Raw genomic sequence first — 27,052 nt, forward strand, 5'->3', positions numbered from 1 at the left:
AAAAGATAGTGCCGGCTCTCGTTTCTTCTTGTTTGGGTGGAATTTCATGAACTTATCAGTCTTTTATTTTTCTAAGGATTGAAATTAAAAAAAAAATCGTGATTGTTTTCAATAATATACTACGATTATTAAAACATTATATTGCAGTCATTTTAAAAAGTTAAAAAATTCAAAATAATTTTAAAGGTTTATGATTTAATTTAAAAATACCTAAATTTTGTCAAAACCATAAATCTTTTATAATTATTAAAATCTATAAGAATTGTTAAATTTTTAAATCTATAGAAAAAATGTGATAAATTTATTATTTTTTAAATATTTTTAGGTAAATAACATTTTCATTTAATTTTAACAATATATTTTAATAAAATAATAAATATTTAAGTTTTTGAAAATTAATGGGTGGAATTTGGTTTCATCAAACCTTGGGTGGGAAAGTCTTTTGGCCTAATGTGAATGTTATTATGGTAACGCGTGACGTTTCCAAATTGATCTCTCCTTAAATCAACAATCAGTCTACATTACTTTCTCTTAGTAATTTGATCTTGAGATAAATGGGAAAGGAAAAAAATTACTTGGGTGATATTTTAATGCATGAAAACAAAATAGTGACCTATATTTTTAGGCTAATTAAATTACTGTCTTCAAATAAGAAGGGCAGCATTTTATAAGCAGGCAAATACCAAGAAAAGAAATGCTACATTAGAATATTTAAAGCCGCCCAAATCCCACCATCGTTTGGGAACAAATTAAATGTTCTTGACGAGGCAGTTGCACGGCATTCATTGGGTTGGCTGGCTGGCTGGCTAACATCGCTATTTCAATTTTCATATTGCTTTGGCATTATTTTTCAGGAACTAGTTAAATCAGTTATAATGTCTATCTGTTTTTTGTTTTTTTAAATAGAAAATCAATAAATAGAACGTGGGCATTCATAAGTCACTTCACATGAATCTGTATGGATTAATTTCTATTTAAAAATGATCATATTGACACTCATACTTGCTTACTTGTATTTATTTCAATCAAATCTATCTGTTTTTTAAGTCTATCTTTATCTTGAAATGTAGAGAGAAGAATATAAGTAACAAATTAAGCTTATTATAATCTTATCGAGAAATAAAACAAATTTATTTCTTTCATGCACCTTAGCGTTATTTTCACGCAATTAGTTAAATAATTATTTTTCACACAAAAGAGCATTAGTTTTCACGCAACTAGTCAAATCATTTATAATGTGTGGCAACAAAAATGTCCCTTTTTCAAAAGAATTTACTCTACGTACCATATACTATGTGAATGCTTATTACAAGTTGGAAGATGGTTATCAATATTTTATATATAATATATATTATATAATATAATATAATATAAGTAAAAAATAATATATATTTTAATATGTATAAGATATAATAAATATATCATATAATACGATATATATCTTATAATATAATATATATTATCAATACGGATTGATATATCTTTTTACAAAAAAGAAAAATGATGATGATAAAATATCATCAAAGGGTGGTTTGAGTGGTAAATAAATGTAAATCCAAGGTGAAGAGTTTGGATTCAATGTTTTTCTAATGATATACCAAGATTACTCGGTTGGACTTAGTTGAATGATTACAAGTATACTCAATTATTTTATGATACGTGATACAAAAATTTAAATTTTTAAACTAAAAAAAAGAGAGAGATGGCAATAGATGATGCGTGGTCTCTTAAACATTATCATTTAACGTGGTTACTCAAACAACGACATATTTATCTCTTTATGAATATTACGATTCTCTACATAAAGTTAGTGGACTACATTCATTCAAATGTCGAAATACACATCAAAATCGACTGGAGATTTTTAAATACCTATATACTTACAAAAATGCATTAATATTGTACGTCTTCATAAGAGAATAAACGTAACAAAGTATAATATATTAGTATCTGACTTTGTATCATTGCCTTCCATAGTATCTTTGTGAGTAGAACTTCCTTGTACGGATATACAATAATGAAGCTAGAAAAGTCCCGAAGGAACAAAGAGAACCCCAGAAAATGAAAGTATTTCTGTAGCAGTGAGATCCAATGCATCGGCCATGTCCATTGCTTTCCTTATGATAAATAAGGGCGGCTAAGTAGCCATAGAGAAAGGAGCCAATTGGGATATTTGCCACCACAACGTTATGGTTCACACTGAAATTCTTTGTACCAAACAGCTCGGTAGTTGTCGCTACAGATAAGGTAGTAATGGCTCCTGTGCAGATGCCTATAATGGCGGTGCTCATACAGAGAGCAAAGTTGGTTGTGTTGAGAAGTAGAATGAAAGCTCCTGCCATTGGCGCCATTAATGCAACTATTGAAGCTGTTCTTGAAATCATGTACTTGCTCCTGAAATAAACAAACAAACGAAAACATATTAAATTACTATGCCTTTAAGTCTCTAGCTAACTGGTATTTTGTGTATAAATGTATTCAAAAAATGAAGAGCAGAGGGGAAAGATATACCTTGAGAAAAAGTACTCGAAAAGGGATGGCAAGAGACGGCCAAAGAAGCCGAATGATGAAGACAAAGAAACCAGAGAAGAAATTCCTGAGAAGCCACGAGACTCGGCTATTTGTCCCAAGTTGTTGAGAAACACAAGACCAAGGGTTGCACCAAATAAATACACAAAAAAATACAACCAAAATTCTACTCTCTTCACCATCAACTTCACCCCAATCTCCTCCATGACATCTATCTCATGATTTTCGATCTCAGCTTCATCTTTTTCATCTTCCTTTACTCCATTTTCTACTCTCTCCACACTCGTGTTGTCGTCTATGGTAGAATTATGCACCTTTGGCTCTCCATTTAGCCACCATTTTGTTGCGAAAACCTCCCTAATCTTTTCTCCAAATGGAATCACTAGTGGGATTAATAGGCAAACTATCATGCCAATCATATTCTTCAGTGGCGATAATACTTTTGACACCCTATCGAAGCTGCCAATAATGGCGTAGATTCCAGTAACTATTGTTATCACAAACATAACAATGAACCCTCCTCTCATTCTTTTACTTTTTTCAACTTTAACACCTCTAACAAGAGGCGCAGTGACGACACAAGTGATTAAAGGAAGGATGGAATTAAGAAGAAGATAAGCTTTACCTCTTTTTATAGGGGAAGAATACATAGCACCGACAATATCTGTATAGATTTTTGCACTTAATCCTAAGTAACTGGTTGTTATTCCTACAGCTACTTGACGATTTGAAGGGAAATTTTTAATGGTTACAACATAACAAACGGTGTTGATCCAACAAATGCTATTTCCTGCTACAACAGTGAGTAAAAAGATATAGCCATATGGAAGAGAGGAGATATGGTTTGTTATGAAGAGATATTGTAAACCATAACCAACACAACCAAGAGTGGCGCCAATCACGAGAACTACCCAAAGGGGCAAATAAACTGTTGCAACGCCGGAAATCCACCCGAAAAGCTTGCCGGCGTCTGAGGCGAAGGCAAGATTGTTGAGTTGGAACTGGGACATGGAAAGAAGAGCTTTGAGTTGGGATGAGTAAGCAGGGAAATTTGTATTTGTTCCGTTTATGGATTGAAGCCATACTGCCCCCACCAAGCTCAACCATTGAAGAAAGGTTTGAGGCATCGTTGAAACCATGTTTCAAGTTCTAAATGGTTTGCATTGCAGTGACTGCAGTGATGGGTATTTAACAAGGTGTAAATTGTTGTGCATGTGAAAAAAACTAAAGGCCACTAGGAGAGCAATTTGTAAAGAGAAATTGAAAAAGTCAGCGATATTGTGCATAGAGAATGACCTGTAAGATGATATAAACCACTTAATTTGCTTAATAAATTAAGAAAATTAAAAAGAAAGGAAACTACCTTCATAATTTTTATTCTATTGTTTTACCCTAACTCGATTACATTGTTGTTAATTTCCAAAATTTGAGGGTTTATTTAATAGAAAGGGCAAAAATTGTCTCCCAACACATGTATATTAATATTAATGTGGCTATGAACATCAAAATGTGGTTTTCTGTCGACCACCAGTTCTACTTTGAGAACATTAATGTTATGGTTGCGTGTACTGATGTTGGATATGATAGATCAAACCCCCTAAAATAATGTTATTAATTTGAATATGAATTTCACCCTACTTATAAATTATGAATCCAATTCATTCACTAGTTAAAATTTAGTGAATGCAATACGAAAACCATTTGTCAAAGATAGTCAGATTGAAGAATTAATATCAAATTAATTTGAATGGTAAATTTCATTTATAAATAACGTATTAGATATTAATTATCAATAAAACTATATAAAAATATTTTTAAGTATATAATTGAATTCACGAATCATATATCATTATTTAATTTGATGATTTAAAATTAAAAATAAAATAACATCTAATCGTATGATAATAAGTCATTGATATACTCAATTATATTATAAAATATATATATATATATATATATATATATATATATATATAATATTACCCATTGATTATTTCTCTATAATATTATGAGTAATATTATATATATATTATTATATGGTTAAATATTATTTATATTTAATTTAAAATTATTAATTATGTAATATATATTTATATTATCAAAATGGGTTGAAATAATTTTATTATAATATTATTCATCGTCTAAAAAGGGTCTTGCAATTTGACTAGGTGAGAGAATGAAGCTGGGCCCTGCAGGTTATAGCATTCGCATGCATGTTTACCTCTACTCAGGTGTAATTTGTTTAGCGAGGATAAACATAAAAATTTGTGAAATAAATATCTAAAGCTGACATCATGCATGAGATCTAGGAAGTGCCCACCGGATAATTTTGAACCACACAGTTGATGGGTCGGGTCCACTTTGAAATGAGATCATTTAAACCTTCAGGTTAAAACTCAAAACAATTCTTTAAATAAAAAATAAATAAATAAATAAAATTATAAGTGTAATTAAATTGTAATTTTTTATTGAGTAATGGTATATGATTATATTTTTTTTATATATAATTTAAATATATAAATAATATATTATTATGTGATTGAATATAATTTTATATTTAATTTAAAATTATTTAATTATAAAATAATATATTATTTGTGTATATAAATGATGTATTATTTTATAATTAAATATTATTTTATTTTTAATTTAAAATCATTCAATCATAAATAATATATTATCTATATATAAATTATGTATTAAAAATATATACAAATAATTTTATTATTTTTTATTAAATGATATAATTATTTATTTTTTTATTTTAAAATTATCAAATTATATATTATTATATTAATTTATATAAATAATTAACCGTGATTTATTTATATAAGTATCATTACTCTAATATGGCTACACTTAAACCTAATGGGTGAACTGGTTTTGATTTCTTTCCCTGTACGGTAGGAAACTCACAATTACAGGCTAAATGAGTCAGGCCATTTTGGACGCTTTCAGCCTTCACCTCACGGCAAATAAAACAGCAAGCCGTCTACATCACAGAACTATTTTAGTGATGAAATCTCAACTCAGCTATTTCATTTAGGGCATGTGCGTTGTGCGAATTGGTATGAAAATGGGAATAGGTATTAAGAATAGAAATGAATGGTATGAAAATATTAAACGAGAATGATTTGGGATCACATGGTTTGTTTGTGGTAAAGAATCTTGAAAGGATAGAATAAAGTTTGTCGTTTTTGTAACCAAAAAAAAAAAGCTTATTATATATAAAGATTTTTTATCATTTAAAAGAATTTTCTAAAAGTCTATTTGTTGGATAAAGATAATTTATTTTCATTTGACAGAAAAGGTAATTGAAAAGAGAAGATCGATCAGCTTTAAAGATGGTGAGAAGTCAGCTAATGGTCGAAGCAAAAATAGTCATTGGAGAAGGAAAAAAAAGTCGTAAAGGTGAAAAGATAATTTTTCAAATTTTAGATAAGGAAAAATTATTAATTTTTTAAATTAAAGATAAAAAATATAATAAAATATTATTTTTTAATTTTTTTGTTAAATAATATTTTTATTTTTAATCTTAACAAAAAAATTTAATAGAATAATAAATATTTAAGTTTTTTAAATTTTGAGCAATACTATGTGTACCCACTTTGGGTACACAAATATATACACACTCATATGTGTCATCATATGATTAGTTATTATTTTATTCTTAATTCAAAATCATCCAATCACATGATGACACATATAAATGTGTATATATTTGTGTACTCAAAGTGGGTACACATAGTTTTATTGTTAAATTTTATAAGTGAGAGTTTGAAAATAAGTCAAAACTTAGATGGAATAAGTCTTTGAGCAATACTATGTGTACCCACTTTGGGTACACAAATGTATACACACTCATATGTGTCATCATATGATTGGTTATTGTTTTATTCTTAATTCAAAATCATCCAATCATATGATGACACATATAAATATGTATATATTTGTGTATATATTTGTGTACCTAAAGTGGGTACACATAGTTTTATTGTAAGTCTTTTGGCCCAAAAAAAGAAAATTAGCTCATCAAACGCAACGCCACACCATTGATTTCAACAATTAGGATCAACCCAAATTAGCAAATCAACAATCACAAGTCCTCACGTATAGACAATTAATAGTTCGTAGTTATTGGTGATTAAGGTTAAATTTAAACTGACCTAATTTAAATTTGAGTTCGAATTCGATTTGAATAAACCTAAAAAGGGTTAACCCCAAAGCTTAAGCCCGAGCTTTGCAACTTCAAGCTTGAACTGTTCGTCAAGTTTGTAAGCTAAAAATTTTGATACAAAACGATATCATTTTGATCAATAAGTATTAAAATGATATCGTTTTTATAATGAGTTAGTTAAAACTCAAATATAACCCTAGTGACGATTCGCCTAGACACTAATGTCAAAGATAGGGGCAAAAACGTTAAAACATTTGAATGTGTTAAAATTTAATATCTCATATATTATTTATATTAAATTAATTTCCTTGTGAGTAAAATTTGAAAGAAGAATTCACATAGGGATGAAGTGGACTTTTTCTCACGCCATTGCTGGTCACGGATTGGATTTTAGAATGAAGAGAAGGCAAGGAACATTGGGTCAGCCCACAACAGGCTACTGGTGGAGACTTGAACCTTACTTTGGGCGAGACTGAATTAGCTCTTAACAACACAATCCACCTTTTGGGGCCACTTCCATGGTTTTGGGTTCAAAAAATTACTAGAATTTAAAACCCACAAAATTTGCCACGAATTTGGATATAATGTGTAACATTATATTTCTAAAGTACAACTTTGAATATTAATAGTGATGTCTTCTGATTAAACATTATTGTATTTTTAATTTAAAATTACGTAATTATATAATAATATATTATTATTAATATTTATCATAAGTGTATATAGATTTATTATTTATTTTTCTTTTAACAATTAATTTGATAAAGCCAATGTTGTCATCTACATAGAATGCAACGAAATTGTTAGACATTTCGAGACATAAGAAGGGTACAATTGACATCAATTACATCTTCAACCAAAAAACTAATGCAATTTCTTAAGGACAAACATCACGTGCACCTTAATACATATGCATGTTTATTTATTTCGAATATCTTTTATAAATTATAAAATTTTTTATCTCGCTATTATTACAAATTGAATTTAAATTAAGTTCACTCAAACTCAATGTCAAATTAGTTTAATCAAGACTAAAATAAGTTTTCATGACTTAAACTCTAGTTTAAACTATGGTTTTAAAAATTATTAAGCTTAACCTCAAAAAAATTTTAGACAGTCAACTTTACCTATTATAAAAAAAGTTAATTTTACAATTTATTTAATCTTATTTTAACTTTTTTAATATTTTATTTTACTAAAAAATATAAATTAAAAAAAATAAATAATAAATTTAATATTACTATAATGAAGAGCAGTATTTTTTCCCCAACAGAAGAAAAATAATTTTAGCCTTCACCTAGGTTCAATTGAGAGACTGAGGTTAGATAAACAAATGGATTCTTCAAATTCTATACAGACGGCAACTGCGCCGATCCCCGTCGATCTGTTCGTTTCCAAGAAACATCCTGGCCTAACGCGTGGAGAGATCGGCTTCGCTGATTCTTCTGGTCATATCATTTTCAAAGTCAACCGCCAATCTTCTGTTAAAAAAGTTGTTCTTAATTCAGCGGGGAATCCTCTCGTTTCCTTGTATCACCAAGACGTAAGGCTTTCTTTTTTCTTCATTTTAATACTGTTACTATGACTCGCGTGTATTCACCGAGTATTTGTTTGTCGTTGACATTGTTAGTTAGCTTGACTGTTGTGGAATCTGATTGAATTTTGGCTTCAATGTCTCATAACTTTACCAATTTTGTTAGAATTGCATCATTAAATAACTTCTGTCTAATTTTTTTAAAATAAATGATGCCAAAGTAGGTGATCATGCTTTGCAGATAATGGTTCGTTATTTCCATGTTAATGTGTTTGGGTAAAATGGAAGTAATGGGATATGTTTCCTGGTTGTAGAAAGGATTGTGGCAAGGTTTTAAGGGGGATGACGGTGGGGAGAAGGATTTAATGTTTAGAGTGCAGAGGACCCTGAGTAGACTTACTAGAACTGAATTTGAAGTATTTTTTGTTGGTGAGAACCGGGAAGAGTCCACCTCTGATGTCAAGCTCAAAGGTTTTCCTTTCCGAAGATCTTGCACCATCTACAAAGGCAATTCTATTGTGGCTCAGGTACTTATATCCATGTTTTATATAGCATCAAGCCTTAATTTAGCACATATAGAGTGAAAAAAATTGAACCATATGAGTCATTTTGTCGGTTATTAGCCGAAGCTACATTTTTAGGACTCGTCATAGTGGAAAGCTCCTTTCTGTGCAGTGATCTATTTTGTCGGATAAAAAAGGCCAAAAGCCTTATTCCACCCAAAGTTTAGTCTTTCCCAGTTCCCACCTATCATCTTTCAAAAAACCAAACATCCACCCATGAGCAGTTAAGTCGGTTAGTTTTAGGGATAAAATCGTTATTTTACTATTAAAAATAAACTAAAATTTTATCTCATTTCTCTCCCAAAACCCTAAAAACTAACATTTTTTTCCCTATGTCAAGTTTTAAAAAATAACATTTCCCCCCTAAGATTTAGTTTTCAATTTTCTGCTTTATCTCCGACAACTGCTCCCTCTTGATGCTTTCTCTCCCTCTGACAGTCTCTCTCTCCCCATGTCTCCCTCGACCGGCCATCTAAGCTTGGAAGACGAGACTCTTTGTCTTCCCACTTGTCATCTTCTAGGAAGACGTCATCTTCTCAGACAAAGTTTTTCATCTTCTTGGCTTGGATAACTAGGAATTGATAACTAAACACTAGGGAAAAAATGTTATTTTTTTAAACTTGGTATAGGAGAAAATTGTTAGTTTTTAGAGTTTTAGGGGTAAAAGAAGATAAAATTTTAAAATTAACGGATTTAATTAACTTTGACAGCCCATAAGTGGGTATTTATTTGAATTTTTGAATGATAATAGATGAGAACTTGGGAAAAGAGTAATCTTTAGATAGGAATAAGTCCTTTGGCTAATAAAAAATAATATAATTTACAAGTTTGAACCTTCGGTAACTTGATATCACGATAAGATGTTTTGTGGATTGCAATGGCAACCCAAATTGAATTCCAAAATTTTAGAATTTGTACAATAAGCTGGTTAATTGGAATCCTTTTTGTTTTCTATATCCATTTCAGGACTTTAATCTTACTGTAATTCAACTGAAAGTTTTTGGTCTTTTTGCTATCATGGATACTTATTTTATGTTTCTCATTCATCCATCTTTGCTTATTCCTTATCACCTTAGTTGCTAGTTATAAGATGAAGTCAGTGTGTTTCCTTCAAGGATTTGCATTAAGATGTAATTGTAGGTTTAATATATTCTACTTGTGTCACATTGTTTTGCTGTCATCCATTCTAGAAATTCATTTCATCCATCATAGTTTCTATCAATTCTTACTCCAAATTCATTTCACTCCATCAGATTTAACTCCCATTATTGATTTTCTTCATTGATGCAGACTAGTCTTATGTACAAGCTTCATCAGATTTATGTGAGACGGAAGAAATTTCGACTAACCATTTTTCCAGGGTCTTTTGATACAACTTTAATTGTGGCTTTGGTTGCAATATTCTTTGATTGACAATGAAAATAATAGAACTAAGAAGTGTTATATTGTACTTTTTCCATATGCCACTTAGTCACTTTGTTAAGGAAATGTATGCATTTGTTGTTATAAACTATATCAAAATGAAACTTATGATAGCCTCTGGTTTTAATCTTGAGAGGGATATGAGGCAGCATTGAAAGCTTTCTTGGTAGCTCAATTCCTTTCCATGGAGATTTCAAAAAGATAGATAATGCCATTAATTGCAGCTAAGAGTAAAACAAGATAGATTAGTTATTTAAATAATGATAGCATTTTAAATAAATCAATAACATATGGCCTAAATTGTTAAACTTTCTCATAACAGCTGAATTGCTTTGAACAGACTGTGAAGGAATTGAAGTAATTTTATATACTAAACGGTAAACCTTCAAAATTATTTTTCTTAAACAAAGAATGGTCATGAATTCAGAGATTAAATAGAAGGTGAAATCATTGCAAATTTGTGTTATATTTTAACATTTTAAAATGGTGAACCTTAAAAAAATATTGCCTAAGTACTAATAATAAAAGAACCCTTTCAATTTTATCTCATGGTCTCCTGCTGTAATAACCCCTGTGGCAAAAGCTTATAGATTGTAAATAGTTAGGCAATGGATTAGGCTATGGGAATTAAGGGTATTATAGTCTATAACATACACATTTGGTGTCATAGCTTCTTGTTCTCGAGGGATTGTGAAAGTTTTATTCTCTCTCTAAGTACTCCTAAGAATGTCCACCAGCGATGATAGTCTTACTGCACCTCCTATGTTCTCAAGAGAAAACTATGATTTTTTGGGCGGTAAGGATGAGAGCCTTTCTTATTTAGCGTAAGTAGGTTCACATATCTTGCTAAAAAATTGAAACAGAAATATATTGGTTCCTAAGATTTAAGGACCAAAACTAAAACCTATCTAATTGGTTTTGGTTTGATTCAAAAATGTTTTAGGTAGTGTATTTCATTGATTACCTCATTTCTTTGATCAGCTATTCAGGTCTTATGCCCAAGAAGTACATAAAGATGAAACATGTTTTAAAGTGAATGATATATTCTCAAATAAAGATTGTTTGTAAAGTGCATTTAGATGGTATATAATTGAGAATGGATACATGCATAGAGTTTATAATTCGATGAAATCTAAATTAGAGGTTAAATATCTCAATGAGCAGTGTAAATGACATGCACAAATAATAAGGTTGGAAGTTCGTAACTACTTCCAATTATGTCGTATGGAAAACTAGCCAAAAACACCTACGGATATGCATGGATTCAAAAATAGTAAATACCTATCTTTATAGTGACTATGAATAATGTATAGTAATTAAATTATCCTAAATCAACCATTTTTAAACCTGATTTTATTATCATTCGATTCTACATATATTCTAACACAAACGCATAAACAAATTTCATCAAAATTGTAAAAGATTTAAACTATTTCACACAAATATAATTGGGAAAACTATAACTCAATACATCCTAAATTTATATTGAAGTTCCTAAATCTTTAGGCTATAAATTATTAAATATGATAAGAAATGATTTATTAAATATTTTTTTAACCATTTTTGTCACTAGAAAACAAGCGAAATCGTTGGATCTTGGGAACGAAATTTGAAACGTGCGATCAATTTCAATATACGGTGTGAGAATGCGAAATTCAAAACTTAGAAATAAATTTGAGGGTTGTTTATATGTATATGTATTTTCGTCCAATTGTAAAGTTTTGATTATGTCCATTTAACACCCCAAAAGTTGGTGTATTGTTTTTAAGTCCCTTGAATTTTAATTATTTTATTTAATTTTTTAAAAAAAATCTTAATATATTATTAACATTGTGAATATTTTACAAAATATACCCAAAAAAAATATTTTAACTTAAAACATGTTATTGTAACTAAATACAATATTAATATATAACTAATAATTTCATTAAAAACATTTAAGTAAATAATATCAACTAAATTTAATAATTATTTATACATGTTAATATTATCAAACAAAATATTAATTTAGACTAAATAATATTTCAAATAAATTATTACTCAATTTGCTGATAAGAAAGATTAGGTTGTGTTTTATATCCCACGGTGGCAAGCAGGAATTTTGGAAGTTCGAAATATCCAATGACAAAATTACCCCTCAGTGTATTTATATGGCTCCTATTTGGTTTATGGTTGATTGTTTTTCAAGTCTTACATTAAACTTAACTGGAAAAGCAATAGTAGGCTTCCCTGTTCAGTCTACCTACGCCTGCGATTCAATTTCTCAGAAAACTCGCTCCCTCTGACGGGCTGTGTTTGAACAAAGCGGTTTCGTTTTTAGAGAGAAAAACAGTATGGGGAAACAGAAAGGAGAAGGAGGTAGAACCAAAGCTCGTCCTTCTAGCAGCAGGTAAAATGTTTCATTTCTTGTTACTTGTCACGCATTAATCAATTTTTCTTTGAAGTTTCGTCTCTCTAATTTTTGTTATTGTTGTTATTTTAATTAGTCTCGCTGCCTCGCTATTGCCGTCTGGTTCAACTCCGGTCGCCGTCGGATTCGGCGGCTATGTCGGCAATTCTCGCTTGGATCATTCTCTCGCTACCGAAGACTCCAGCCCCTATTTGGTAATTTTTGTTAATTTTGATGCTTCTCTTTCATGTTTAGTTCATATCGTGCTCGTTGCTGTGTATATTGAATCGAAATTAGATCATGTAACTAAGAATGAATTGGACATGCTTGTAATTTTTGTATGTTTGTACTGAATAAACAAAATTTGGCACATTCATATTGCGAGATTGTGGTGTATATTGAACCAAAATTAAAATATGTAACTAAGAATGATTTGAACAAGCTTGTAATTTTTGAATGTTTGTAATAAATAAGCTAAATTTTGATCATGTTTTTTGAATTGGCAGGAAATAGATAGTGAAGTGGCACAGCACTTGAAGAGGCTTGCTAGGAAGGACCCTACCACCAAGGTAATAATATGTTGTGTGAACTCTGTCTTGACTCCTCCATGACTGTAATAACTTAGTGGTTGGTGTGTTTCTTCATACATTCTTACTTTATTTGCAGTTAGATTTTGAGGCATAAGCTTGTTTAGGTGATGTAAATACCTTCAATCTGTCTCAGTTTGTCAGAATGGAATATTAACAATAACATAGTAGAATTTTCAAGAGTTTAAATTCAGTCTGCTTAGGTGTTAGTTGGTGTTTTTGAACTTGTCCAATCACCTACTTTCTTTGCTATCAATAGTGGCGTATTGGCATTTCCTATGGGGTGTGAATTTTCATTAGCAGCTAAATCCTTAAAATTGATTATTTGTTAAAGGATAAAACTATGTGTACAAACAATGACGTGTCACCATGTGATTGAGTGTTGTTTTATCTTTAATTTTTAATTATCTAATCGCATGATGACATATTGTTGTTTATGCACAAAGTTGTGCACATAACACTACTCTTTGTTAAATTATATTTTTGTAAAATGATTCAAAATATTATATAATGATATCATTAAGGCTACGTCCTATAATGTGTCGCTTAAAGACAAGTTATCTGTGATTTTTGATAACATGGCTGTGGTTGTTGGTTTACAGCTTAAAGCTTTGACATCTCTATCTGTGCTGCTCAAGGGAAAGTCTGGAAATGATGTAGTACCGATTATTCCACAATGGGTATGCTGTGTTTGTTTGCTTTTATGTGGATGTTGTTTATACAAGAATATGATAACTGAAACACTTTACTCTTCTGCCTTTGCTGTGATAGAAATAGTTGTTTAGATGGTCATTTTCTCATCTTTCTTCTTTACTTTAATTTTGTCCCCTAGTTTAATTCTTATACATGGTGATGTATATTACAATTAACAATCAACATGCCTCTTAACGTATTGAAGTTACTGTATGGTGAACATTGGAGGAGATATGAACTAGAGGAAGTTTTAAGGGAATAGGGAGAGAAGCTATGCATTCTCAAGGTTTAGTGCTATTATGTAATTATGAAACTAATGAGAGAGAGAGAGAGATAGAGAAATAAGCTATGCATGTCTTTTGCTTTTTGATGTTTAATACGTTTCTCAAAGTTTGATTTAATACCCATTGCTTCATTAGAAATCTTTTGACAGTAGTTGGACCTTTATGTTACTCTGATCATCAAGTAATTATTTTAAATTTAGTTGCTACTGTTTTGTATTTATGTTTCAATTGATGAAAATTTACTCAAAGAAATATTGAATTACAGTTTCTATTGCTACACAGTTATGCTTAATTAAGTCCATTTTATTATTGAATCTTGGTATTTTTGCTATTATTATAATATTTTGGTATAACCCCCTGTCTTGTAGGCATTTGAATACAAGAGGCTGTTGTTAGACTATAATAGAGACGTTCGGCGAGCAACTCATGAGACCATGACCAATCTTGTTATTGCTGTTGGGTATGACTAGATTGTTGCATTATGCAAGCTAATATTCTTTTTCCTTTAATATGATACAATCTTTGGAAAATTGACATCTTTATGCAAAAGGTGTTCTTAATTTTATGGTATTTATTTTCTAAAAAACAAAAAAAAAAAAAAACTTTGCTCTTGTACTAGTCCTACTTTTTTTTAGAATATTTTGGCTTGTTGGATGACTGAAATGTCAAAACACAAAATGAAACAAGAGAACTAATGCAGAATCTCTGAGAATAAAATAAAACTATTGATACTTTTATTGACAGCCTTCTGAAACTAATGGAGTTATAACTGTATTTACAGGAAACTAATCCACCTTTTTTAAACTAAAGCAAATATTGAAGGAAAATAAATCAAAACAATCATAGAAAGAATTTGTATTAAAATAAGGAAAAAAATGTATTTGATTGAATTTCTTAATATCATTTTTCTCTAACTTTTTGTCGTAAGAAGTATCTATTTTGGAGTCAATATTTTATCTTGAAATATAGAATAATTTATGTAATTACTCCCTAGTTCTGCTAGTTATAAGATTTTAGTCTTCTTAGGCCTAAAAGTTTATTGTAAGTGTTTCTGTATCATATATGGATGTGCAAGCTTGTTTTGTTGAATTTAACCTCTAAAAAATCTCCTGTTTTGTTGCTTTGGCATGCTTATCTATGCCAAGAATTTTCTCACTAAAATTCTTGTATATTTTCTTAGGAGGGATTTAGCTCCACATTTGAAATCTTTCATGGGACCATGGTGGTTTTCTCAGTTTGATTCAAATTCTGAAGTTTCTCAAGCTGCGAAGCGTTCTTTACAGGTCTGATGATTGCTTTCTTCTGCTGCAGAATATTAAGACATTGCAGCTGAGAAAATACTGTAATTAATTTTGTATGAAAGAGTAAAGCATTTATTTTTTTCATTTTGGATACTGCATAGCAAAACATTTTTTCTGCATTAGAAATTCTGGTACAATATTGACTGCAGAAGCCAGTACAGAAATTGTAATCAGATTATGTGTTTGTGTGTGTTTTCAAAATATGCATAAAGATTAAGATCATTTTTGTCCTTTGCCATTGGATTATTAGATGTGGATATATGAAACTCTAGGTGCAATAGGCACCCAAAGAGCAATAATAAGAGTTGAGCTCTTAGGAGAAAATCCTCTCCATTATTGTGAGCCAAAGCAAAATTTGCAATATTCCTAATAGTGTAAGAAATCCAGCCTTGTAGCAATTATAGAATCTGGCTTTTATAGTCATTACATGGTATATCTGAAAAAAAAAAAAAAAGAAACTTTCATCAAAATATAGTGACCTTACATTTCTACAAGTATTAAAAATATATTATATAAAAATAAAGACTAGGGTGCAGGGATATCGGATATGGGAAAATTTGGCAAGGCATTAGATACTTTGAGTAAAGCTAGAAGTAGGCAATAGATCATCTGTGAACATAGTCTGTTGGAAATAAAAGTGTCCAGAACAAATAAGTCAGAGGCTGTGCTCATTTTATCTTTGCTACTGTCACAGTGGTCTGAGATCAATTTATGGATAGTTTTGATGTTCATAAAGTAATTGGGTGGGGTTATAAGCTCCTTAATAATACTGTCCACACCCCTTATTCCAAGTAATTAATAGTGTAGTTAGAAAAAAGGGTTTGGAGAGTATATATATGGTGCATATGGACCAATACAAAGTAATTTCATTCTTCTTAAAATATTTTTACAATTTATGATATGTAAAATCCCATTCCCATGTCAAATAAACTTCCATGTATCCTGGTTCCTGTGCTGTTGTATTTTGTCAACTTGGTTCTTCATTTTGATCTCCCTGTTTGGTGGTTATTGATAGGCAGCCTTTCCAGCACAAGAAAAGAGATTAGATGCGTTGGCTTTATGCACAAATGATGTGTTCATGTATTTGGAAGAAAACCTGAAGCTTACACCAAAAAATTTGTCTGATAAAGCTGTTGCATTGGATGAGTTAGAAGAGATGCACCAGCAGGTTTGTATTCAGGGTCTTCCATTGATAATATAAATATTTTTTTTAACCTTTTTTACGTTAAGAGAATAGAATAGCAATCTGTGTCAGGAAATTCTATTTTTCAAGCAAGGCCTTTTTCCTGGTTTGCCTATTAAATAACAATAAAACTATGTGTACTCACTTTGAGTACACAAATTGGTACACACTTATATGTGTTATCATGTGATTGGGTGAAGTTAAATTAAAAATAAAGTAACAACCAATTACGTAATGATACATATAAGTGTGTACCTATTTGTATACTCAAAGTGAGTATATATAGTATTGCTCATTAAATAATAATCGGAATGCTTTCAAATGTGTTTACTAAATTGACAATTGTCATGTCTATGATTTCCCATGTAATTTGTAATTTCATTTAATCAAGTCATGAGTTTGTGTATTCTATTGCTTGGAAAGCAGGTGATATCTTCTTCACTGCTGGCACTGGCCACACTTCTTGATGTTTTAGTGTGTGAACAAATAGGAAGACCTGGTTTTGAAAACATTTCTGCTGAATCAAAACATGGTTCTAAGGCTAGGGTGACTGCTGTTTCCTTTGCTGAAAAGTTGTTCTCAGCTCATAAATGCTTTCTAGACTTTCTGAAGTCCCAAAGCCCTGCAATACGATCAGCTACATATTCTGTTTTAAGGAGTTTTGTTAAAAATACTCCTCAGGTTTTCAATGAAGGGAATATGAAAGTTATTGCACCATCAATACTTGGTGTTTTCCAGGAAAAGGATCCTATTTGTCATTCTTCAATGTGGGATATGGTTTTACTATTTTCTAAGAGATTCCCAGACAGTTGGACTTTGTTGAATGTTCAAAAGATTGTACTAAATCGGTTGTGGAATTTTCTTAGGAATGGGTGCTTTGGGTCTCAGCAAGTTTCATATCCAGCTTTGGTCCTATTCTTGGACATTCTGCCTCCTAAATCAGTAGTCGTTGATAAATTCTTGCAAGATTTTTTCCATAGCCTGTGGGCTGGAAGGAATCAGCCACATTCATCAAACACAGATCAACTAGCATTTTTCCACGCTTTTAAAGAGTGTTTTCTTTGGGGAATACTTAATGCATCAAGGTGAGGTCATTAAGATTTTCCCCTGTAACTCTACTCTATCTTCTTGCCACCTCTGCAGTTTTGTTTTATTTATTTATTTTGAGTTCTAATCATTCACTTTTCTTGGGTGCCAGATATTTTGATGGTGATGACTCTGTAGTGCAATTTCGACTCTCTCTGATTGACAATATTGTTGTGAATCTTCTGTGGCAAGATTTCATGCTCTTTACTGGCTCAAAAGATGAGAAAAGAGAAATCTCTGGAATGTCTGTGGATTTGTCTGAGGATAACAATCCTTATTTCCTTAAAAAGACTGTGGAAACAATGAATATAAAGCATCCAATGAGTTACACTCACGAGTTGGGAAAATGCATTATAGGAATTCTCTCAGGCATGTATCTGCTGGAACATAATCTGCTCTCATCTTTCTGCGTGGCATTTCAGGATGACTGCCTGGAGGTGTTTAAGCCAGGAAAAAACACAGAAAGACCTACAGGGAATATAGAGCAGATCATAACATTTCTATTGCTGCTAGAGCAACATGCAATGAAGAAAGGTGAAGCTTGGCCTGTGTATTATTTAGTGGGACCAATGTTGGCCAAGTCTTTCCCATTGATAAGATCACTGGTAAGTTTTTAGTCTAAGCTTTATCATTTTATTCCATAGGTTCCTCGAATATATACCTTCATATTGATTTTAGCTCCAACATATTTATTTCCTTTTCAGAATATGGGTTTTACCTCCTGTTTGTTTGTTTAATGGACACCTTAAAGATGGCCCCCTTGCTCTCATCCTCCACATGGCATTCTGGCAGACATTTTATAAACCTGTAAATTGAATGTGTTCTGGGAGGCCCCTTCCCTGCCCTTTCTCCCAAACAAAAAAACCAAGATGATAATAATAATTATTATGGTGTTAGAGTCTGGAAGTACATAGGATGAAGTAAAAAAATTGTTCTTCTGGAATTATATCTGATCCTATTATGTTGTTTTAGGGATTACTTTCTATACACTTGTGATGCATTTTTAGTATGTGCTCACTTTATTACTCCTTCTTCTACTTATCTTCTTGGTATCAGGATTCGGTAGATGGTGTAAGACTTCTAGCAGTTTCAATATCAGTATTTGGAGCCCGAAAGATTGTCAGAGAACTTTTTATTGAAAATGAAGATGGTACTAGTATTCTTTCTGATGATAGAGACAGAGAGTTGGATCCTGGGCATTTTATGCAAGTTTTTAAGGAAACATTTGTTCCTTGGTGTTTGCATGAGAATAATTACTCAACAAGTGTTCGATTAGATCTGTTGCTTACATTGCTTGATGATGAATGTTTCCATGAGCAGTGGCAGGCTGTAATTTCTTATGCTGCTAATTCCAAACATTTTGGATCTGGGGCTGGCTCCGTAGACTCTAACCGTTTAATTGTATTAGCAATGCTCTTAGAGAAAGTAAGAGATGAAATTACAAAGAGGAAAGTAGGAAACCATTCCAGTTGTTGGCAAGGCTCTCAGCCAGACCATTGGCATCACGAGCTTCTAGAATCTATTTCTGTCGCTATTGCATGTTCATTGCCCCCTTTTGGAACTTCTGACGCACAGTTCATGCGGTATGTTTATAGAATCTTGAAACACTTTCATCATAACAAACACAGAGAGATGTAATCAATACTTATTCAATACTTTATAGGCACTATTAAGTTCATTCTCATCATTTCCACACTGTGATATGTGCTGTCATGTTCAACTCTCAAATTCTATATTAAATGTTACTCACAGTACCAGTTTGGTGCATCTCCACTTCAACTATGCATGATGTGATGCTAGCCAATTGCTCATTTTTGTCAAGCATGTCAGCAGTGGTCCAATACATTGCTTTCGAGGAAATCCATAGCTCCCAGAAATATGTCCATACTGCATCAGTTGTAGATTTTATTTTAATTGTCTGTTAACATGTTCCTTCTTTTCTAGGGTTAACTTTGATAACATTGAAACAAATCGTTTATCTATATAACTAATAAGTTGAATGTACATGGAGTCACTTGTTGTCTATAATGGAACGCATTAAAATAAGTTCTATATCCCTTTACCATGCAAGCATATAATTGCATAATTCAGTGGATTGTTTCCTGCTTTTATATATATATGATCTTCACTTGTCTAAATTATTTATTTGTTAATGATGAAGTCTTATTTTATGTAAATTGCAGTGCCCTTCTTGGTGGCACAGCAGTGGGCAATCAATTTTCTTTTGTCTCAAGAAATGCATTGATTATTATATTCAAGGAAATTTTGAAAAAGTTACTCACTTTTCTTCGGGTGTCCCCTTTCACTTGGGTTAGAGAGGCAAGCTCTTTACTTACTACTGAAGTTAATGATTTTACCATGGAAGTCGAAAATTCTGTGAACTTGATTGAAATGGCTCAATTTGCTATGGACATACTAAATGGTACCTTATTCAGCTTAAAGACACTGAATGATGAAATAGAGCTAGTATCAAGTATTTCAGCTGCTGTATTTATAATTAACTGGGAGTGCAGCATGGTTATGGCTCTAGAGGATACACTTGATGATGAATTAAAGAAGAAAATCAAGGCACGGTTGAAATTATGCGAATCTGTAAATGCTTCTCATTCTAACATAAACGGCCAGTTATGGGGAAGTCTCAGCATTGACAACCAGAAGAGATTAGGAAGTATCTTGGTTCACTCTATTAGAATTGCTGTTTTCAAAGATAATACTCTAAAGACAGATGAAATTGTGTCTTTCTGCTACACATGGATGATTGAAGTACTTGAATGTCTTGGTCATAATCAATATCTAGAACAAAATTTGTTAGACCAGCTTATGAGCAAGGGAGACATGTGGCCTTTATGGATCACTCCAAATTTCAGCATGCCTACCTTAAATAGTGAAAATGTTCCCATCAATAAATATGTGAGTAACATCTCATCCTTTAAGTTTAGTATTAATTTTTTCTGATATTAAATTGTCTAGTTTTAATGTTAATTACTGTGCTATGTCTTTATGCATCTGATTAACAACATTTTCTAATTTGTCACCCAAACATCAGGAACATAAAAATTTACATTAAATTAGGGATCTGGCTTCGGATGCTGTAAAACATAATAGCCCTGCTTTTTATTTTATAGCTTTATTTTCATTTTCTTATTTGAACTGGGATGGTCAGTTTTGATGGCTTCCCATAAACTTGATTTTGTCCCTGTGAAACTCTTTAAGCAGCAGAATGTCTTCTATATGCTCTAGTTAATCTGTACCGAATTGTTTCTACTTAAAAGACAATTTTTCTGTTTTCTGTTTAGTCTGTTCTGCTAACTGTATTCGGGTTATCCTGTCATGATTCTAGGCCTTCTGATTGCTTTACATCATTGATAGTCATTCAATCTACATCTGTTTGTTTTCTTTGTATGCAAACAATAAATAAATGAATAGATAAATAAATAAAATTCTGCTGTGTTCTGCCCTTATGCAAAGTCTTTTTTCGAGACCCTTACATGTTAAGCACCAAGACTGCATGAAACAAGAATAATTGGCTTAATGTTGGTAAAAAAAATGCAATGCTCTGCTAAGTTAGAAAATATGGTATTTGATTGTATTTGGGGCTCTTAACTTCATTATTAGTGAATTTTAAATTTTAAGGTGTGTTCTCAGGGATTGGTGCAATGGCATGTGATTGCAATAAATAATAATCCTGCTCTTCTACATTGGTTTGGAAAAAGAACCACACCGTTATAATTTTTATGCTTCTTTATGAAATGGATCCTGATTCCTCAAACTTTGTGTTGTCTTGAAATAAATATCTGTGTTCATGAAAGTTGGTACAGTTGCATAGTTTTGTAAACTATATAAATTGAGTCCAGTCTTTCATATATAAGATTTAAGAGCTCCATGTACTCATACTGCAAATAATTTGGGTGCAGGCATCTGGGCATCACAAATTTGTTTCCTTAATTGACAAGCTTATCTCAAAAATTGGGCTCGATAAAGTTGTTGCTGGTTATGCTGCAAATGATTTCCCATCTGTACCTGAGGAAACAACAAATAACGGAATTACTTCTCGAGCCTGGCTTGCCTCTGAATTATTATGCACATGGGAATGGCCTGGAGGCAGTGCTCTAACTTCTTTCTTACCTGTACTGAGTGCATATGCCAAGAGCGATAAATATGTTTCTCATGAGAACTTCTTAGATTCTGTCTTTCACATTTTACTTGATGGTGCCCTTGTTCAAGGAGGAAATGGTTCACAGGGTCAGCTTAATCTCTGGCATGCCTTAGATGATAAAGTGGAAATTGAAGAACCCTTCCTGAGAGCTCTTGTATCCTTGCTTATCATTGTGTTTAGGGATAATATTTGGCAAAGAGAGAAAGCTATGACTCTGTTTGAACTGCTTGCCGATAAGATTTTTATTGGGGAGGCAATCAATATGAATTGTTTGAGGATTCTTCCTCCAATCATGAGTGTTCTTATACGAAGCATCAGTTCAGGTGAACGTACTATAGATGTTGATTCTGATACTTCTGAAGGAAATCAGATTCTGGATACCATCAAAAGCTGGCTCAACAGAACTCTAGTATTCCCTCCTTTAATTTCATGGCAGACTGGAGAAGGTAAATGCTATTTGTTTTTAGATGGTATGAAGTTATCTGCTGACAATACATGTGTTTGGTTGTTTTTCTTCTCTTTCTCTTTTTTTTTTTTTTCTTCTTTTTCTTTCTTTTTAAATTGGACACTGAAAAATTTTATGAGAAATAAAATTTTAGTTCTAAGAATAAAGCCAGAATTCAATGAATTATAAATTATCAACAATTTATTTAGAAGACATGCCTCAAAGAGGACAATAAATAAAAAAATTTAAAACCCTAGGACTGTCTAATACCTTTGAATAAAGAGAAAAGAAATTCCTTCAGATTGCTTTGTAATCAATGCCAACAAAGAAGCTAGAATATGAACTCTTTTACAAAGTATCCCCAGGTCGTTATCTTTACCTTCTTCAATGTCATGTCTTTATGTCACTGTTTATGTTAACTGTTAATTTCACTTAAAGATGGTATTATATTAATTTCACTGACACCACATTTTGATTTCTTGTAGATATGGAAGAATGGTTTCAGTTGGTTATTTCATGCTATCCTCTGAGTAGACTGCAGGGAACAGAACCATTGAAGCTGGAGAGGAGTATAAGCAGTGCAGAGAGAACACTCTTACTTGATTTATTTAGGAAGCAGAGGAATGTAACTGGTGTAACTAATCAGCTTCCAGTGGTGCAGGGGTTACTATCAGAGCTGATGGTTATTTCAGTGGGTTATTGTTGGAAGGAATTTAATGAAGATGATTGGAGCTTTTTGCTCTCGCACTCGAGTTGTTGGATTCAGTCAGCAGTTGTGATGATGGAGGAGTTCACTGAAAATGTGAATGATACTGATGCTGACAGCTCTATTTCTAACAATTCAGATTCTATTCTTACGAAGTTTGAACAAATTGTTTCTAATTCAGACCCGTCTCCTATAAATAATGCTAGAAATGCCCTTCTATCATTTTCTGTGTGTCGTGGGCTTTTAGGAAACTATACTGTTGAAGATTCAGATAATTTAAGCTCCTTGAGAAGAGAAAAATGGGGCCATATTAAAGATCGGATTGAAGAAGGTATTCTTCGCATATTCTTCTGCACTGGCATTTCTGAGGCCATTGCAAGTTCTTACGGTCTTGAGGCTGCATTGATTATAGTATCATCACGGTTTGAGCATCTTTCTTTTTGGGAATTGGTGGCATCAAGTGTCTTAAACTCATCACCATGTATCAGAGAAAGAGCAGTTAGGTCTATTGAGTTTTGGGGGCTAAGAAAAGGGGCCATAAGTGCCCTGTATGCTGTTTTGTTTTCTTCAAAACCAATTGCTCCACTGCAGTTTGCTGCATATGTTATTTTGTCTACAGAGCCTGTTTCTCGATTGGCTATTTTCCGTGAAGATGCTGCATTTTGCTTGGATGAGGTTTCTAGTGCTCACCAGGATCCACACAGTCGTGATATGCCATCAGAAGAAAACATACACTTGAAGGATGAAATCTCTTGTTTGATTGAGAAGTTACCTTACGAGGTTCTAGACATGGATTTGGATGCCCAACCGCGGGTAAATTTGCTCTTCATTGCACTATCATTTGTCTTTAGTTTCTAAACTAATTTTTAGATATCTAACGGCTGTCTTTTTTTAATCTCTAATGCACTCCTCTTCAATTACACAGATAAATGTGTACCTTGCATGGTCTTTGGTACTATCTCACTTGTCGTCTTTGCCATCAGTAGCAGCTTCAAGGGAGAGATTGGTCCAGTATATTCTAGATTCTGCTAATCCAGTGATATTAGATTGCATTTTCCAGCATATTCCTTTGGAAATGTGCATGACACAAGGTCTGAAAAAGAAAGATGGGGATCTTCCTCCTGAGGCTTCAGCAGCTGCAAGTGCTACAAAACGTGCTATCACAACAGGTTCTTTATTGTTTTCCATTGAATCACTTTGGCCTGTTGAATCATTGAAACTGGCTCCGCTTGCTGGAGCATTATATGGTTTGATTCTTTGTGTTCTTCCTGCTTATGTTCGTGGATGGTTTAGTGATTTACGTGACCGCTCCACATCATCTTTGGTTGAATCCTTCACCAGAACATGGTGCAGCCCTCCTTTGATTGCTAATGAATTATCTCAGGTGCGTGAGGACCAGAACGGTAGTTAATTTTAGTTCACTGCTTATTTACAAACTTTGCCTCAGCAAATTAATTGATCTTAGAATTGTTAACCTATATTCTCTGTCTAGTTAACTGATACTTGTGTTGTGAATGTGACTGACTTGATTCTATGAAAAAAATTGGAAATTTATCTTTTTTAATTCAAATCAGGCTTTTTGAAGCTGACTGAATTGTTTATTGCAGATCAAGAAAGCCAATATTGCTGATGAAAATTTTTCACTTACTGTAAGTAAATCAGCAAATGAAGTTGTTGCCACCTACACAAAAGATGAGACTAAAATGGATCTAGTTATTCGTCTTCCTGCTTCCTACCCCTTACGACCAGTCGATGTTGATTGCATGAGAAGCCTAGGTATTAGTGAAGTGAAGCAGAGGAAGTGGCTAATGTCGATGATGTTGTTTGTTCGGAATCAGGTACTTTCTATAGCTTATTTCTCTGTTGCTTTTTGTTTCTTCATCTTACATCTGGTGGATGATTTAATCATTCAATGATATACACTAAAACATAGACCTCTAGATGGGGATTTCCTTATATGTGAAACCCCAAGAGATTGGCTTAGGGGGTGAAAAGAAGCCAAAATTGGCATAAATAGTATTCGTTTAGAGGACATCTGGAATAGGAAATAAGTAAATTTCCTTCACTTGTGATGCAGAATGGAGCTTTAGCTGAAGCTATACGAATATGGAAGCATAATTTTGATAAGGAATTTGAAGGTGTTGAAGAGTGCCCTATTTGTTACAGTGTCATCCACACTGTGAACCATGGTCTTCCTCGTCTTGCTTGCAAGACATGTAAACACAAGTTCCATGCAGCTTGCTTGTACAAGTGGTTCTCAACTTCTCATAAATCATCATGCCCGTTGTGCCAGTCTCCATTCTGACGTAAAAGTCAATTTCCATGTGATTGTGGATACTGAGTTTCTGGTTGCAATTGACTTCATGTAAACAAAATATCTGACTTCCACAAAATGAAAGCCAACTCTATACTGCATATAGAGGATGAGGCTGCAGTTCCTGTGTGAAAGACATAGGAAGTGGTTCCAATTAAAGGCCTGGACTGCACATCTAAGTGCAGAATTGTTTTCCTCTCTACCCTCTGCCTCTGCTCCCTGAACGCAAGTTTATGCTTTATGTATTGTGCAGCCTCTTTAGTATGATTTTGAAGCTTTTCTCTGGGAGCATAAACTATGCCTGCCACTAGGTAAGCTCTCACTACCCTGTGTATTTAGCTAACATTGCAAAGGCTATTTTTGTTCCATCAAATTTTATAAAATTTGGTTATACGTGCGTGTTTCAGATTCTTGGTTTTATCTTTTGATCTCAGGGGAAGTTAAGAGAATTGGGCACAGCTCCAAGTACATAGTTCTTCTGTTTGGTGTTAAATGTTTGTTTTGAGATCATGGAACCTTAATTTTTAATTTCTTTACTCTTTAAAGTTAATCATTTCTACTGTTACTGGGATATCCAAATTAATATTGCAAATTGCCATTCCTCATGCCCTTCAGTCTTGTCATTGGAGGGCTGTCACCAGTCTTCTGGTGTTGTGTTGTTTCTTTCTGGATATGTAGCATTGATTTTGTTTGGTTGCGGATTATGCAAAAAAGATTATTCTGATATAGCAAACCTCACGTGTGCATGAGATCCTTGACACTAAACCTTTCGGTGCCTGTTTGCAAAACACGAAGTTATGTTTTATATTTTGGCATTTCCCAATTGATTCATTTGCTGATAATCTAATCATTTGTTCGGTATTTTTTCTTCTAATTCAGGCAGTGCAATAGCTGTTTTGTGATATACAGAGCTTGATCAAGAAAGCATGACAAAATTGTGTAAAGCAGTCGAGGTAAAGAGGGTTCCTGAAATCAATATTTAAGGTTGTCTATAGAGCAGAACTACTTTCTTTAATTTGCCTATTTTTTTTAGTAATATTGTTTTTATAAATTTATAAACTAAAATAATACAAGGAAATTTCGTTTTCTTTATTTGTTTGTAACTCTAGGTAAAAGACCAAGGGTTTACAATTTCGTTGAGTTCAAAATGCATAGATTCAATACTATTATTAAAAACTTCGCCGGCCCATATTGTTTCAAATCGGTTAAATTCAGAGATTTCTGGAAACTTTTAAGAAACCCTGATCGGGCTTGGCCTGGATTTTTAAAATCCAAACTCAGGCCTGGAATAAAAAGGCTCATATTTGCACCCTTGCTTTATGGCTGGGTATGGATGACATAACTAAGAGTTTTGAGAAATCTTTTATTACTCAAAGATAGATTGTTATGACGTTATTAAATATAAATTATTATTAAAAGATTATTAAATATAAGTTATTATTATTATATTTAATAAAAAATTATAAGAATGTTTAATTATTGTATTTTATTAGATGTAAATAAAAAATTATTCAAATATATTTTATTAAAATATTATTTGATATAATTATTCGAAATATTATTCATATTACTTATTATATTAATTAAAAATAATAACAGTATTTTTAATTTTAAAAATTAATAAATTTAAAATTATAATAAAATTAATATCATTTTTATAATTTTTTAATAATTATAATAAAA

At 32.1% G+C, this 27,052-nt stretch overlaps 3 protein-coding genes across 3 annotated transcripts; 2 read left to right on the plus strand and 1 right to left on the minus strand.

The window, feature by feature from the left end:
• Positions 1-1,720: 1,720 nt before the first annotated feature.
• Positions 1,721-3,743, minus strand: LOC123218294 (protein NUCLEAR FUSION DEFECTIVE 4-like). Its single transcript, XM_044639664.1, has 2 exons — positions 2,512-3,743; positions 1,721-2,394 (listed from the first exon to the last, which is right to left on the minus strand). Exons 1-2 carry the CDS (start codon positions 3,666-3,668, stop codon positions 1,962-1,964), a joined length of 1,590 nt encoding a protein of 529 aa, XP_044495599.1. The 5' UTR covers positions 3,669-3,743; the 3' UTR covers positions 1,721-1,961.
• Positions 3,744-7,963: 4,220 nt separating this feature from the next.
• On the plus strand, positions 7,964-10,352 carry LOC123218377 (protein LURP-one-related 7). The gene is made up of 3 exons (XM_044639824.1): positions 7,964-8,249; positions 8,555-8,767; positions 10,094-10,352. Exons 1-3 carry the CDS (start codon positions 8,040-8,042, stop codon positions 10,214-10,216), a joined length of 546 nt encoding a protein of 181 aa, XP_044495759.1. The 5' UTR covers positions 7,964-8,039; the 3' UTR covers positions 10,217-10,352.
• A 2,053-nt stretch (positions 10,353-12,405) lies between these two features.
• LOC123218695 (E3 ubiquitin-protein ligase listerin) lies at positions 12,406-26,461 on the plus strand. The gene is made up of 17 exons (XM_044640246.1): positions 12,406-12,614; positions 12,712-12,829; positions 13,121-13,183; positions 13,804-13,881; positions 14,547-14,638; positions 15,359-15,461; positions 16,495-16,647; positions 17,089-17,747; positions 17,861-18,353; positions 18,805-19,331; positions 19,932-20,658; positions 21,663-22,350; positions 22,835-23,868; positions 23,981-24,439; positions 24,663-24,893; positions 25,133-25,680; positions 26,249-26,461. Exons 1-16 carry the CDS (start codon positions 12,559-12,561, stop codon positions 25,358-25,360), a joined length of 5,709 nt encoding a protein of 1,902 aa, XP_044496181.1. The 5' UTR covers positions 12,406-12,558; the 3' UTR covers positions 25,361-25,680; positions 26,249-26,461.
• The last annotated feature ends 591 nt before the right edge of the window (positions 26,462-27,052 follow it).

The sequence above is a fragment of the Mangifera indica genome, chromosome 6 (genome assembly GCF_011075055.1).
Source record: "Mangifera indica cultivar Alphonso chromosome 6, CATAS_Mindica_2.1, whole genome shotgun sequence".
Lineage (NCBI taxonomy): Eukaryota > Viridiplantae > Streptophyta > Magnoliopsida > Sapindales > Anacardiaceae > Mangifera > Mangifera indica.